This window comes from Apteryx mantelli, chromosome 5 (assembly GCF_036417845.1).
Source record: "Apteryx mantelli isolate bAptMan1 chromosome 5, bAptMan1.hap1, whole genome shotgun sequence".
NCBI lineage: Eukaryota > Metazoa > Chordata > Aves > Apterygiformes > Apterygidae > Apteryx > Apteryx mantelli.
The window spans coordinates 62,264,137-62,277,934 of record NC_089982.1 but is presented as its reverse complement, the minus strand read 5'-3'; the positions used below and the strand labels follow the sequence as shown (position 1 = coordinate 62,277,934).

The 13,798-nt window shown below is 39.4% G+C and overlaps 1 protein-coding gene across 10 annotated transcripts in view; it reads left to right on the top strand.

Annotated features, from left to right (window-relative positions):
• TBC1D1 (TBC1 domain family member 1) overlaps positions 1–13,798 on the top strand; it is a 130,561-nt gene that overhangs the window by 84,392 nt on the left and 32,371 nt on the right. For 9 of the 10 annotated variants that reach the window (XM_067298148.1, XM_013949504.2, XM_013949507.2 and 6 more), the window contains 2 exons: positions 1,832–1,951; positions 3,134–3,273. In XM_067298148.1, coding sequence (XP_067154249.1) covers positions 1,832–1,951; positions 3,134–3,273 — 260 coding nt within the window. The remainder of the gene's footprint in view (positions 1–1,831; positions 1,952–3,133; positions 3,274–13,798) is intronic. The other variant, XM_013949510.2, reaches the window with a different exon arrangement.

Sequence of the window (13,798 nt, the reverse complement as noted above, 5' to 3'; positions counted from 1 at the left end):
TGAGTTGCTTTTGTTATGCAGCAGACAGCAGCACTGATTAAACTGTGCCAGGGATTTAGTTGCCAAGAACCTGTGATCCAGCTTTGTCTGTCTCTCCTGAATCAATCGCTTCTGTTCTCTTTTGTTCACAGTAACACAGAAGCATATTCATTTATTTTTTTGTGCTTGATGTTAAAGGCAAATTAACAACATATGTGGAGAAAGAAATAGCTGGATAGTGGGGAGCAGATTCAAAAAGCAGCTCCTGTGTTTCTCTTGGTTACCTTTACCAATATCAGATGCTATTTTTCTGTTACTTGTGTTTCTTGGAATGAAAATACATATAGAGAAAATTGAGAAAAGGACATTAACCCTTCATTTCCCTGAAAGTTTGAAAGTGAGCTCCCTAAAATTCTTAACCATGAAACCCTTCAAGTTGTATTTGCCAAAAATATTAACCGGCATCTTTCTTAATTTGGCTTCACCTTGAATGTATAGTATAGCTTGGGGACGGGGGGGAAATATGAATCTACAATGTCCTCTGTACTCATCATTTTAATAACACTTACCTAGTTCTGAACACCATACTAATGTCCCCTTATTTGAATCCCGAAGGTTAAATTCTCAGAAGTAGATTCTTTCAAAGTAAATTTTGTACTAGATTCTGCACTTACAGTAGCAAGTTCTTCCCTTTCCCTATCATTAAAGGGTATACTATATCGAACCTCTAAGCAACAGGACTTAAAAATTAAGTTGATAGGGATATCAAATAAGTTAATGAGTTTAAATCAATAAAATCAAACTGTCCAGGTTATTGTAATTCTTTAAGCAAAATTACCCTGTAATTGTAATTGAATTGCAATCCTATTGTAAGTGAAACCTGTTTACAGGGCACACCATGCTACAGCTTTTTGTTCCTTATGCTCGTTACTAGCTATGAAAGAACGACTTCACTTCATGCTAGTGATCATCCCAAAGTATTCACCCCATCCCTGCTCACATTTTCTTTAGCAGGCAGTGCTATATGCAATCCAGATACGTCATTATGGTTTATCAGTTCTTTTTATAACATAGTTCATAAGGAGTAAGTTCTCCTACCTGCATGTTTTTGTGTACTTTTCTGAGATGTATCTTCTAGCATCATCAGCCAAGTAACTTTCTAGATTTTCACTCCATACAGAAAATTTAATTGAGTAGTTCTTATTTCCTTGTGTTAACCTTATTCTGAGTGTGCTGGGAGCTCATTACTTAAAAGAAAGAACAGAACCAGGAATTATGTTGGCCAGAAGAATGTTAATGAAATTTGATTAGGGCTTCTGTCTGTTGCATAAATAGAGCAACAATCTCAAATAATCAGTCAGAAAACTCAGCTGTTCTCTTAAAACCTCCAAGCTTGTCTGAATAAAACCTTGTTAATGCTTTACAAAATGCTGTTTGAGCACTTGCCAGCACAGTGATTATCAAAGTGTCAACTTTTCTTACCCTTTTTTCCCAGAACTTAGTCAGTAGTTGAAACTCATATTTAAGTAGATGTTCAATGATAAAGTTGGCATCAGTTCTTACTAGATTAAAGGAATTTGCTTGAAATATGCACTAGAAATCTTTGAGTATAGCAAAGATTAATAAATTTACTGGAAATAAATTTATTTATATTGGAACATTTTAGTTGGCCCAAATACATATTTCAAAGTAGCACATTGTTACTAGCTTCAGTTTTGATTTTGGTTTCCTTGGTATTGATGCCTTCAAGAGTTAGCTGCTTTTTGTTTGAAACTTACCGTATATATTATTTTTATTCTGTGCATTTATACTTCATCATTCTAAACTACACTTTTCCCAACTGCACTCTCAGCATCTCCTACCGTACTGCCTTAAGGAAAAAGCTTCATTCTTCCTCTTCTGTGCCAAATTTCTTAAAATTTCTGGCTCCTGTAGATGAAAATAACACCTCTGACTTTAGGAGCACAACAAGGTAGGGTTCTTTCCTTAAGTCTCAAGGTAAAAGTGTACTATTCAAAGGTCTCTTTGTTTGAAATGTTCCGAATGCTTTTTGCACTTGTGAAACACGATTTGTGCAACAGTTCACTTGCATGTATTTTGCATGTGATTGCTGTGAAAAGGATGGAGCTGTCCCAGACTTTTCTCCTAGAAAGATTGCAGAAATCATTTATTTTGGTGTTGTGATTATGCAGCTTTTATCTGTGTACTTCTGTGATTACTCCTGCCAAAGGACTTTGTTAGAGGTTTTCAATTTATAGAATCTATGGTTCATCCTAAACAATGCCTGGGTCCTCCAGTGGAAGGAGAGAATGATTCCTGGCTTGTAAACTGCTACTCCCGGTTGCTGCCAGAGCTAAAGTTCATTTATCCTTTTCAGCTTGACCAAAGACTCATGAAACCCCTTAGCAGAGGGTTGGAATGAAGCAGTGAATTGAACTATTTATAGATGTAACAGGTGAAAGTTATTAGTGGGATTTTTAATAGGACGACAGCATTGCTGTTCATTATTTTATTTAATATTTTGACAAAAAAACTCTGTGTATAGTCCGTGGATTATATCGAAGGAGTAGCATCCAAGGCTTCTGGATTGTTGCTTATTTCAGACTTTGACATGGGAACACAGATGTTAAAAGATTTGCTCCAAGTTTGTATCTCCGAAGGAGTATACTACATATGTAGTTCACAGAAGACTGGAAGTTTACTTTATGTTTATAAAGCTCCTTCATGTCTGCTGATAAAAGGCATCAACAGCATTTTGTGTTTCTCCTATGAATAATTGCTAGATTTTGTGGAAGGCAGTTAAATAGCAGAATGGTAAAAGTACCTTAGTGTGTTTGTGTAAGTGTCTTTAATTCATTGTGCGTTTGATGCATTGCTGCAAAAAAAGCTGAAAATTAACTAAAACTTTAGACTGCACGGAGCTGTCAGCCCCTGCTGATGAACCTGAGTGATGTGTGCAGCCTTGTATAAGCCTGCTGCCAAGGAGCAAGTTTCACCCACCGAACACTTAGAGCTTGACCCAGCATGTGCACAGCACACTGCAATCCTTAGTTGATGGTTCTTGTTTTCATATTCACTGTAGACAATGTGTCACTGTAACTAGCAGATTCAGGTAACCTACTCATAAGCCCCATTCTGTATTCCACAATTTTAGTGACTACGAATCCAAACACAGCCAGCAGGCTGTTGGTGCTGACAGCCCTGTAAGGACTCGGCGGCATTCATGGAGACAGCAGATATTCCTGCGAGTGGCAACCCCTCAGAAAGCATGTGATTCTCCCAGTCGATACGATGGTAAAGTCTTTGTTTGCTTACTCCCATAAATGTTGCTAATGGATGTGACCTCAGAAATGTGGGTTGCTTTGCCTAACGAGTGGGCACATTTGCCAGGTGTTCTATTTGTATTGTCTTTGCAGTTTGCCACCTGCTTTTGGGTCATACCAAGCTCATCAGCTGTTGAGTCTTTATTTTTCAGCTTCATATGTAACATAGTTCTGATTGTGTTAACTTAACTAGCAAAGGAATGATTTTCATACATGCTGTTTAATGATTTCTGGGGGAGAAAAAAAAATTCATCACCGAGTATTGGTCTGAAGAAGGTGATGCTTCTATTTGATCTTCCATGCTGGAACATAGAACTAAGGCCTCCTAGAAAAATCTAGGCCTAGCACAAGGAATTAAATTTCTTTTATGATCTCAGTTGAGTTGTGTACACTTAATAGCGGACTGAAATTGGCCTCATATATGCTTCTTCAGTCTGTGATGCTTTGCCACTTAAGCCATGATTTCCTACCATTCCCTTATTTATTTACTGAATTTCTCTAGATCTAAAGAACCACAGACAAGGAAAATCACTGTATATGAGCATGTGGGTGCATCACTTCATGCGTTTCACCTTTTGCGAGCCAGACGGTACAATATACACTGAGACCAAAAATGACTCAGTGAACCCATCTACAGATAATGGTTTCTGGGTCACTAAAAATTGCATTTCAGAGCTTAAGCTCTCCAGGTTCTACTTTCTCACTGCTTTAAGGCCACAGTATAAAAAAGTAACAAGGAACAGGAGGAAATGGTATATTTAATGTAAATAATCTCAATATTTGAAGTGGTGGGGAAGCTGTCAGTTTTGATAGCTACAGAGACACTTTTCTTGCCTCTTAAAAGAGACATCCTTGGTTAACTGGATACTACGCATAACAAAAGCATTTCTAACATTAATGTATTGTTTCCAATGTAGCTGGATTTAATGTGGGATAAGCTGTATACGTGGTGGAGACCTCTGATATTTTGTGTGCTTCAAAACTAAGTGATCTTAAGAGCATGTCAGTGTATATATGTCAGTGTATATATACATGTCTGTGTAAACATAGATGTGAAACACTCTCCTTTGAAAGTGGCACACTTGAAGGGATATGGAGGGCTATTCAAGCTCAGCTGTACTGTGAAATGACTGTTTTTGCAAGTTTGACACAATTTTGTGACTGAAAATAGTCTTATTAGGTTTTGAAAGCCACAAAACTTCCCCCATATTAAATAGGAAAAAAAACCCTAAATTGCCCATCGAAGCTTTTTCTCTGAGATTTAGTAAGGCATAATAGCGGTGAGATACAATCTTAACAACCTACAGCTGGGTAAGCAGAATAGTTGGAGAAGTAAGTGTGGCCAGAATGGAAAACAGGAAGTGCTGTTAACAGGAGGAGCAGTTTAGAAGATCTGACCTTTTTCTCCACTCTTTGTTTTCTTTTTCTGTTTTTTTTCCAATGTACATATTCAGTTTATGAACAGAGGGAAGACATCAGAAGACTTCTCCCCCCACACACCCCCCCAGCAAGTTTTAGATTTTTCCATACAGATTTTTGTGCATCTCCTTCTGGAACATTTTGGGAAGCAAAGGATACTTACTCATGTTCAAGTCTGTAGTGTTCAAGAGACCTGCTGTATAGAGGATCTTACACTGGACTCACCACCATAGTTAACTTCTGTAATTCCAAAGAAAATGTACAAAGAAAATGCAATCCATCATCACCTTGTTGCTTTTTCTTTCATCTTCTCTCAGTGAGAAGCTGCATATGTGGTGGAGTTTCTTGATTTGATAAGAGGTTACATGTAGAGTTGCTTTTGCTCTATTTGTTTTTAAGGCTTCTTGCTCTTATTTTTTTAGACTGATTTCTTTTGGAAATAGAATTTATGCAAACAGCTGATATATGACCAAAAGACCAATTTCAACAAAGTTGAACAGACGGAGAAGGTTTTAAAGATACCATGTTTTGTTAAGTCCTGCAAAACTAGGCAGAAAGAGAGGGAAACAAGGGAGTGTTGATAAGTTTCCCTTTATAAATGGTGATCCCATTGGCCAGTTTCCTCCAGTAAAGTACAGTAGCTCACACACCACTCCAGGATACTCTACAGGAGAACCTTAAGAAAAAAAGCCTGGGCATTTTTTAATAAGTAAGTCAACCAAGAGATCCAGATCTCTGTGAGTCAGAGATGATAGAAAGTTTTACAAGCTTAGCATAGTCTGCTTTGCTAAACTTTATATTAATAATCCACCAGTATGCCTGAACTATATACTGCATTGACCCAGTGTGGGCAGGCACTGTCAACCAAATGAAACTGCTCTGTGGATGTAACTTCTTCAGGCTGTATTTAGTAAATATGCCCATGTAAAATGTCATGAGCAGCAGAGACATTTTTAAGCTCTATACAGACAGAAAGATGTAGATTCTGACATTTGTGAACCCATTTGTATCGGTAAGTGGTAAGCTGAATCTCAAGAGGCATTATGCTCACTGCCACTCCCTGTGTGGTTAACAGGGGGCAGGATATGATGACATATTTACAATAAATATAAAAAACCTAAACAACTGATACATAATTATGTAGAAATTTCAAATTTAATCTTACAAGGTACTGAGCTTGAGAGATGTCTGATATCCAAAGTCCCCACACGGAGCTGACTGCCCTGTGAGTTCCACTGACTTGCACCTCTGGACCCTGTACTTCTGTAGGAGGTATTAATAAGTATTTGTAAGAGTGCTCATTGAGTTAAACCTTCTCTTCCTTTAGCTCAGCTGGAGAGCAGTGATTGCTGGCTGTGCTTTGGTGGTGTCATTGTACGTGACAAAGTAGAGAGCACACTCTGTTTCCCAGACACCGTCATTTAAATATACCATTTGCCTTATACATGAAGGAAGGTGTTTATTTCTTTCTAGTTCAGGAGGAAAATGAAAACCAGCTCTAAATCAGTAGACCTAAGAAACTACTGCAAATAGACATCCTGGAATACTCTTGTAACAACCAAAGTAATGTTTTTATGTACATGAGGCATTGTGTTTTCTTGGTGCACTCGCCTCACCTGTGGGAGTGTGGCCAGATCGAGCTCGGCCATCAGGCAAGGGAGGAATCTCACCTGCCAAGAAAAGAGGCAATGTTCCCTGTGCCCTCCCCTCTCCCAGTCACCTCCAGCTTGCAGCATTGCTGCTTTCCCATTTGCCCAGCTCTTGCATGTAATGAAGAGTGTGCAGGATAAAAGGCATCACAAGACACAGCTGTGTTGTTTCCCCTGCCACCTTCACTAGGCAAGGGACTAGCAAAGGACTAGATCCTGTATGGTGGCCCATGTAGGAGAAGCATGGTGGAAGTTGCTGCCTCGCGGAGGGCAGCCTCTTATACCTGTCCGCCCATTGCGGGATCTCCAGTGAGCTTGAAAATGAGGCTGAGCTCCAGTCTGGGGATCTAGAAGGGGTTTTCTGTGTAGACAAAATGAGCTGGAGAGGTTTTTATTGCTTTCCGCCTGGCAGCTGGAATTTTAGGGGGCTGAAATATGTCACTTCTAATGTAGCAAGGTGCAATTTCAAATATCCAGGCTCATCTCATGGACTCCTTACACTCTTCCCTTCTTTGGCAGAAGGGTTTTGTACATCTGACTGGTTTGGTTTGCTTTTTTTGTTAGAATTAACACATTGTAAAAGTTATTCAGCTAGCCAACCATTCTTGGAAAAAAGGTCTAAAAAGGCTTTGGAAGATGAAAAAATGTTTTGACCCATTAGAAACATTCAATACTTCCAAAAGAAGTATTGTTTATGGAAATCTGTTGAATGAAGAGACCACATCACATGGGATAGGAGCAGTTTTGCTGCCGTAGGTGGTGTGAAGCACCAGAGGGCAGCGTTTCTTGCAGCGCCGGGCTGAGACAGGGCTCAGTTGTGTCCTGTTCAGTATTTTTCTTTTTTTGGGGGGGGGGTGGGGTGGGGGAGGAGGAGTAACTGTTGTATCCCTCAAGGTAGAGGGATGGAAAGAGTACACTTTACTGACATTGTTACCAAAAGAATCCACTGTATTTTGATCTGTTACAGTATAATATTTCTTTTGAAAGCTGAATAATCAGGTTTTTCATTAATCTCTGTTTCTAAACTTTTTCGGGGGGTCTGTTTTCTATATCTGAATACACAAAATTCACCCTGAATCTTGCACACAGTCTCTTAAAGCTTCTAAATAGTAAAAGTGTTTCTTCAGTTCTTTGATTTGTATCATAATGTCTCCTGGCCCTGCTTGCAACCCAATCTTCGTAGTTATATGGAGGCTGTCTATAACACCAGTCACAGTGCATCTGTGCAGGTGGATTAGGACTTTCTAGTTCTCTCTCTTTTCTGGTGAAAAGATGAAGAGAACAACTTGGTGATCATTTTAAACCAGCCGACATTTGGGCTCACTCAATAAAGGTGATTAGTTTTCAGTTGGATCAGTTTTCTCATCCCCCAGCAGTATTATGGGAGCACGAGAGCAGGCGCGAGGAGGAAGGCAGGAGCCCGTGTCTGGAAGCTAAGGGTGGGTGCTGTCACCCTTTTCAGGATCAGCATGGTGTGATCACAAAACTTCACCCTGCATTGCACTGCAGCGGTATACTTACATACTTTCATTCTGCATTTACAGATCTCTGCACGGTGTTTTTTCACTACAATTTTCACACAATGACTATTAGAATTGCTCATAGTGGGAAAACTGTTTTGCAGATTGTCAGAAACTCCTGGCAGAGTAAAGTCGAATGTTAGATTTAAGGGTGTGTGAGTATAGTTTTCTGAAATAAATGGTGGGAAAGTAATTTTGTTTGCAGTGGGCTTTTTTGCTGTGGGAGGTGTTAGCAGTAGCTAACATGATTTTTGACAGCTGCGTCTGTTTCAGGTTGGAACCTGAGTGATCTGTTTTGAGGGGGGTGCTGGGGTGTGTTTATATGTTGAATAGAAATTGTACTTTGCGGGAATGAGATATTTGGTATTGCATAGCAGTACTCAAGAACAAAAAATCTGGTGGAAAAAGGAACTTTAGCCAGAACAATTACATAGTATTTGAAAATTTGCCTTGCAGAAAAATTTTCTTTCAAAAAGTACAAGAAAGTTTCTCTATAAAGGGAAAAAACTTTATTCAAGTATTAAAACGAATTGGGTTTCAGTCTGTGGCAGACAGAGGTAGCAGACTGTTAAGTCATAACTGGTGAAGAGAAGGTTCTGTACAATTCTTGAGATTTGGAGAAATGGTTTTCTTAAAACCAGTTGTGGTTAACAACTATGTTTATTTGCTTTGTGGTGAGGGTTATGTCTCTTACATTATATATGCAAAACATTTTAAAAATCACTTTGTAATGATATTGCAAATACTGTAAGACTGTTGCATTAGCTCTCTACTTAGAATGTTCACATAATATAAACTATTTGTAATGTTTCCTCCAGCACTATTGTAATGGTTCTTTTTTGGCAAGAAAATGATTATTAACTAATAAGTAGTTTTATAAATGCTAAGATATCTACCCAGTTTATTAGAATTGATCAGTTAGTTCCGTCCCTTTCAGAACATACATATGTTCATAATCTTGATTTGCTGCATAGGAGCTGAGATGTAAACAGTACCATGCATGATGTGTGACAGCTTCTGTGCCCATTGAAATAACAGGACATAATTTCTGAAAGTTTGATAATACTAGTAAATGGGGTGAATTTAGAAGCAGTGATTACTTTTGAAGAAGATCCTTGAAAAAAAAATCAGATATTAAACATCTTTTAGTGTTGATTTTAACCAACTGTGCTGAAATACATGAATTTTCAAGAATTCCTTATTGAGCCATTCCCTTAAGTCATATATGAAACTAGAAGAACTTGTTGCTTCTTGTGATTCCATATACAAAGTTTTCTGGTAACAAAAGGCTTCCAGTCATTTTACTGTGTTTGATGATTGAGTCAAATATTCCAGACATCTGCATGAAGCAATATGAATAGTGTCTATATCCTTGGTTATAGAAGTTTGCAGTTCCTTATTCATTTTGTGCCATGTATGAAAGAAGATATTGCACTACCTCAATACAAGGTCTGGATAGAACAAAACTGGGAGGAGTGGCTGATACACCAGAGGGCTGTGCTGCCATTCAGAGAAACCTGGACAGGCTGGAGAGGTGGGCGGAGAGGAACCTCATGAAGTTCAACAAAGGCAAGTGCAGGGTCCTGCACCTGGGGAGGAATAACCCCATGCACCAGTACAGGTTGGGGGTTGACCTGCTGGAAAGCAGCTCTGCGGAGAAGGACCTGGGAGTGCTGGTGGACACCAAGTTAAGCATGAGGCAGCAATGTGCCCTTGTGGCCAAGAAGGCCAATGGTATCCTGGGCTGCATCAGGAAGACTGTTGCCAGCAGGTGGAGGGAGGTGATTCTCCCCCTCTGCTCAGCCCTGGTGAGGCCCCATCTGGAGTACTGCGTCCAGTTCTGGGCTCCCCAGTACAAGAGGGATGTGGCACTACTGGAGCAAGTCCAGCGAAGGGCTACAAAGATGATTAGGGGACTGGAGCATCTCTCTTATGAGGAAAGGCTGAGAGAGCTTGGCCTGTTTAGCCTGGAGAAGAGAAGGCTGAGAGGGGATCTTATCAATGTGTACAAGTATCTGAAGGGAGGCTGTCAAGAGGATGGGACCAGACTCTTTTCAGTGGTGCCCAGCGACAGGACGCGAGGCAATGGGCACAAACTGAAACACAGACAGTTCCATCTGAACATGAGGAAAAACTTCTTTCCTGTGAGGGTGACAGAGCCCCGGAACAGGTTGCCCAGAGAGGTTGTGGAGTCTCCTTCTCTGGAGATATTCAAAAGCTGCCTGGACGCAATCCTGTGCAACGTGCTCTAGGTGACCCTGCTTGAGCAGGGGTGTTGGACTAGATGATCTCCAGAGGTCCCTTCCAACCTCAACCATTCTGTGATTCTGTGAGAGTCCTTACCTTTGGGCATTTTAATCTTAAGTGGTTGTAAAGATTCTCTTCTTTGTTTGCTAAGCTGAAATTTTTTATGTTTAAAATGCAACAAAGAAAAACAGTCTAGTGCAAAAAAGCTTAATGGGAATTCTTCTATCCACATTCTCATTAAGTTATCTTGCCTGGCTTATTAACCCTGAAGAGACAATAAAACTGGAAAACAGCAGGCTTTTAGGCAAAACACCGTATTTACAGATTCATGTGTAAATAACTCGATAGTGGTGTTAGTAACACGTTAATAGTCTAACGTTACATTTGAACCTCTTCCTCTTTAACTTCCTATAAAAAGTAAAACAACCACTTCTGTTCTGTCTGCAGTGTTGCAGCTTCTAGTCAAAGATAAATCTTGTAATCTTGGTTTTGGTATTTGAGATTAGTTGGACTAAGTGCCTCTGAATTTTTTTTAATTTAGACTTTTAGGCGGGTTTGTAACTTCGGTTGGTTTTGACTTTCTGTATGTGTGGTTTCTCTTAATGACTTTCTTTTTTCTTGTTTTTGGAAAGCCTCATTTAATACCGAGATTGTTTGAATAGGAAACTACTAATAAATTGAAATTACTGTAGTCAGTTACTAATGAAGCTTCTTAAATAATAAGGTTTAAGGCAACAGTTTAACAACTCACCATTGGGATTCTGGAAGGTCCTCCAACAGGTCCTAGCAAATGGTCTGTGTTCATTGTAGCTTTTTCTGGAGTAAATGAAATGTCCTAGTTATACCACTGCAGTTGTTTACCCAAATAGTCAAATATTGCCTATTTTAATGAATATTGCAATCATCCACCAGCTTCTCATTTACAAACTTTCCTTAGTGTGGTCCTGGCAACAATATACTGTGACACTTTGTAATATTTTGTACCTTGTTTTGTGTGTCATCTTTGCATGTGATAGTTTTGTGTAATTCATTTGCTGATCCTTTTGGAGTGTAGGGACACTCACGTCTTAGAACTGAAACTCTGCCGCCTGAAGTTGGGTACAGATAAATGGGTCTGCTGCACAAATTCCACCTGTTACTCCTGGCCTGCTCTCAGCCTGTCCTTCCGTGGGCAGTAGGCAGTGGGAGCCTCAGAGCAGCGCTTCCAAGGTACTTACAGATGCATGAGTACATTTGTGCAGCACTTCCATCTACTTTACGAGCAGTTCCATCAATTGCTCATCACCTTGCAGGGCTCTTACAAGCCCAGGGTAGTGCTTTTTACTTCCCCAGTGAAGTACACCATCCTTCTTCAGGAATACTTAGTTTGGACCCACAGACTCCTAGAGGTGCATTGTGCAGAAAAAGAATTTTTATGGATCGTCCAAGTATGGACTTAAAATGCAAAATAACTTGTATGTTGACAAGATATAATAATAGTTATCAAGTCAACTTACCTAATCCTGAATCTGAAAAAGTATGCCTGCAAATAGAGTTTTCTTTGGAAACTGCAGTGAAGGGACTTTTCCTGCTCAATATGTTTGAAAGATTACAGGTCAAATATGGAATGGGAGTCAACAAAAGCTGACAAGATTGGCAGATAAACAGGGAAGCAAAGTCTTGCAATGTGCACTGAAGTATTTAAATCCTGCTTAAGTGCACTTATTAGTCTCATAAAAGTTTTGAAAGCTGCATGGTACTTAATTTTAACACATGGCAGTTTGATTCAGTGAAACGTGCATTCCCAGTTGTGTTCAGCTGAATTGCTCTACTGTTTATCTTTGCTTTCTCTGCTATCCTCCCAATCATTTATGCATAATAATGAAATACTTAGTTTCTTGTTTGTAATTTTTATACTCCTGTCAGTTCTGCATGTGGAAGCCAAACTGCATGTCCATCATTCACTCTGTTAAGTATTCGTGGACACGGATTAGTGCTGTCTTACCAAATTTTTGGGTTTTGACTTTGCTTTGAGGGATTACCTGCACATTTTGCTCCCCCCCTCCTTCACCAGCCAAACAGCTGATGCAACTGTGCAAACTTTAAACAAGCCATCTGGGCAGTTGAACAGGTTTGTTTTGGTTTCTATGCATCCTGCCGCATGCCAGCATGGTGATGGGAGGGAAGGCAGGTTACGCTTTATCAGAGTAGACTTTAGACTTTCTTTCAAATGTCCACAAATGATAAGAGGAAAGAAAGAAAAGATAGAAAAGGAGCTGCCATTTGGAAGGTAAAACCAAGTCTAGGACTCTTCCACGGAGGAATTAGAGGTAGGGTTGATAATCATAATCATTCAGCCTACCAAACTTTGTAACCTTTCTGTCATCTTTTTTTTTTCTTTCATACCCTTAACCATTGTGAGTTAAATTTCTTTTAGTGAAAGCTGATCTTATCAGGTTAGCCAGTAACAGAAAAGCAATTTTCATCCCAAGTGGAAGCAGGACCCTGCTCTTGAGTAATCAATACTCTGCAGTGATACAAGTGTTGCTTCAGCAAGTTTGATCATTGGAGGACTAAACCTGAATTACCCCTTCCAGTGAATTAGATGATGTTGGTCCCTGGAGACCAGTCCACAAAATATGAAATGAGGAAGTACAATGTGTAAGTTAAAAACAGAAAGATTTATAGTTCTTAGATAGGTTCATTCTTACTTTAGGAAAGCAATGTGTCTGTGTTTAATGCATTTCCTTGCATGTGTTTTGACAGCCTGTTTTTGAAAGTGGGTAGCCATAAGTTGTCTTTATAGGTGGTCTGATATTTTCTAACCAAAGTGTGTACCTGTGCGCACACGTGTACACACAAAACCCCAATATGTATCTGACTCTAGAAGAGATCGAGAAACCACTGATAGGGTGAGTAGGGTGAGAAGAGGAGGTTTGTTTTCCCCAAGATGTACATGCATCTTACATTGGGTGCTATAAGAATGTAAGAAGAAGCAAATAGACCATGGATAACGTACAGTGGATAAAGATGTTCCTAACTGGTCTGCTTTTGTAGCCATTCATTAACATCTGGTGACAGTTTTCATGAATTCCTTTTTCATAAGGCAGTGTTGATTTGTGTGTGTAATGCAGCCGTAGGGAAAATAACTTTCCTGGAAGAGGGTGGCTTTTTTTAAGTTCCAAATCTCTTAGAGCAAATTAATCAAACTCTGCTAGCATAAAACAATGTACAGAACATTGCTGACAGTGTAGTGTGTGTGTGTGCGTGCGTGCTGGGGGGGGCAATCAAATTAAAATAATTTCTCCTTTAATTCTCAATCCAAATCAAGTTGAGAATTAATCAAATGTGTGTTCCTTCTCTACCTGATGACATCTACCTGAAGCTCTTTTGTGGTTACAAGTCTTTGCTCAGGGAAGCCTTTCCATTCACCTGTAAAGAAAAAAAGTTAAAAAGAATGCCGCTTTTTTTTTTAAGGATCTAATACAATTTCTTCATTGTATTGACATTTTTAATAACTAGCAGTATTTCTGAATCCATCTCTGTCAGTGTTTCCTACTTCACTTTGTGACAAATGATGATTGCCGTTAAAGTGTCAAATACTTGCCGTTTGCCTCATTTGCCATTACGTGAAGTTCGTTATTCTCTGAAATGCTGTAGATACCTGGTGACTAATTACATC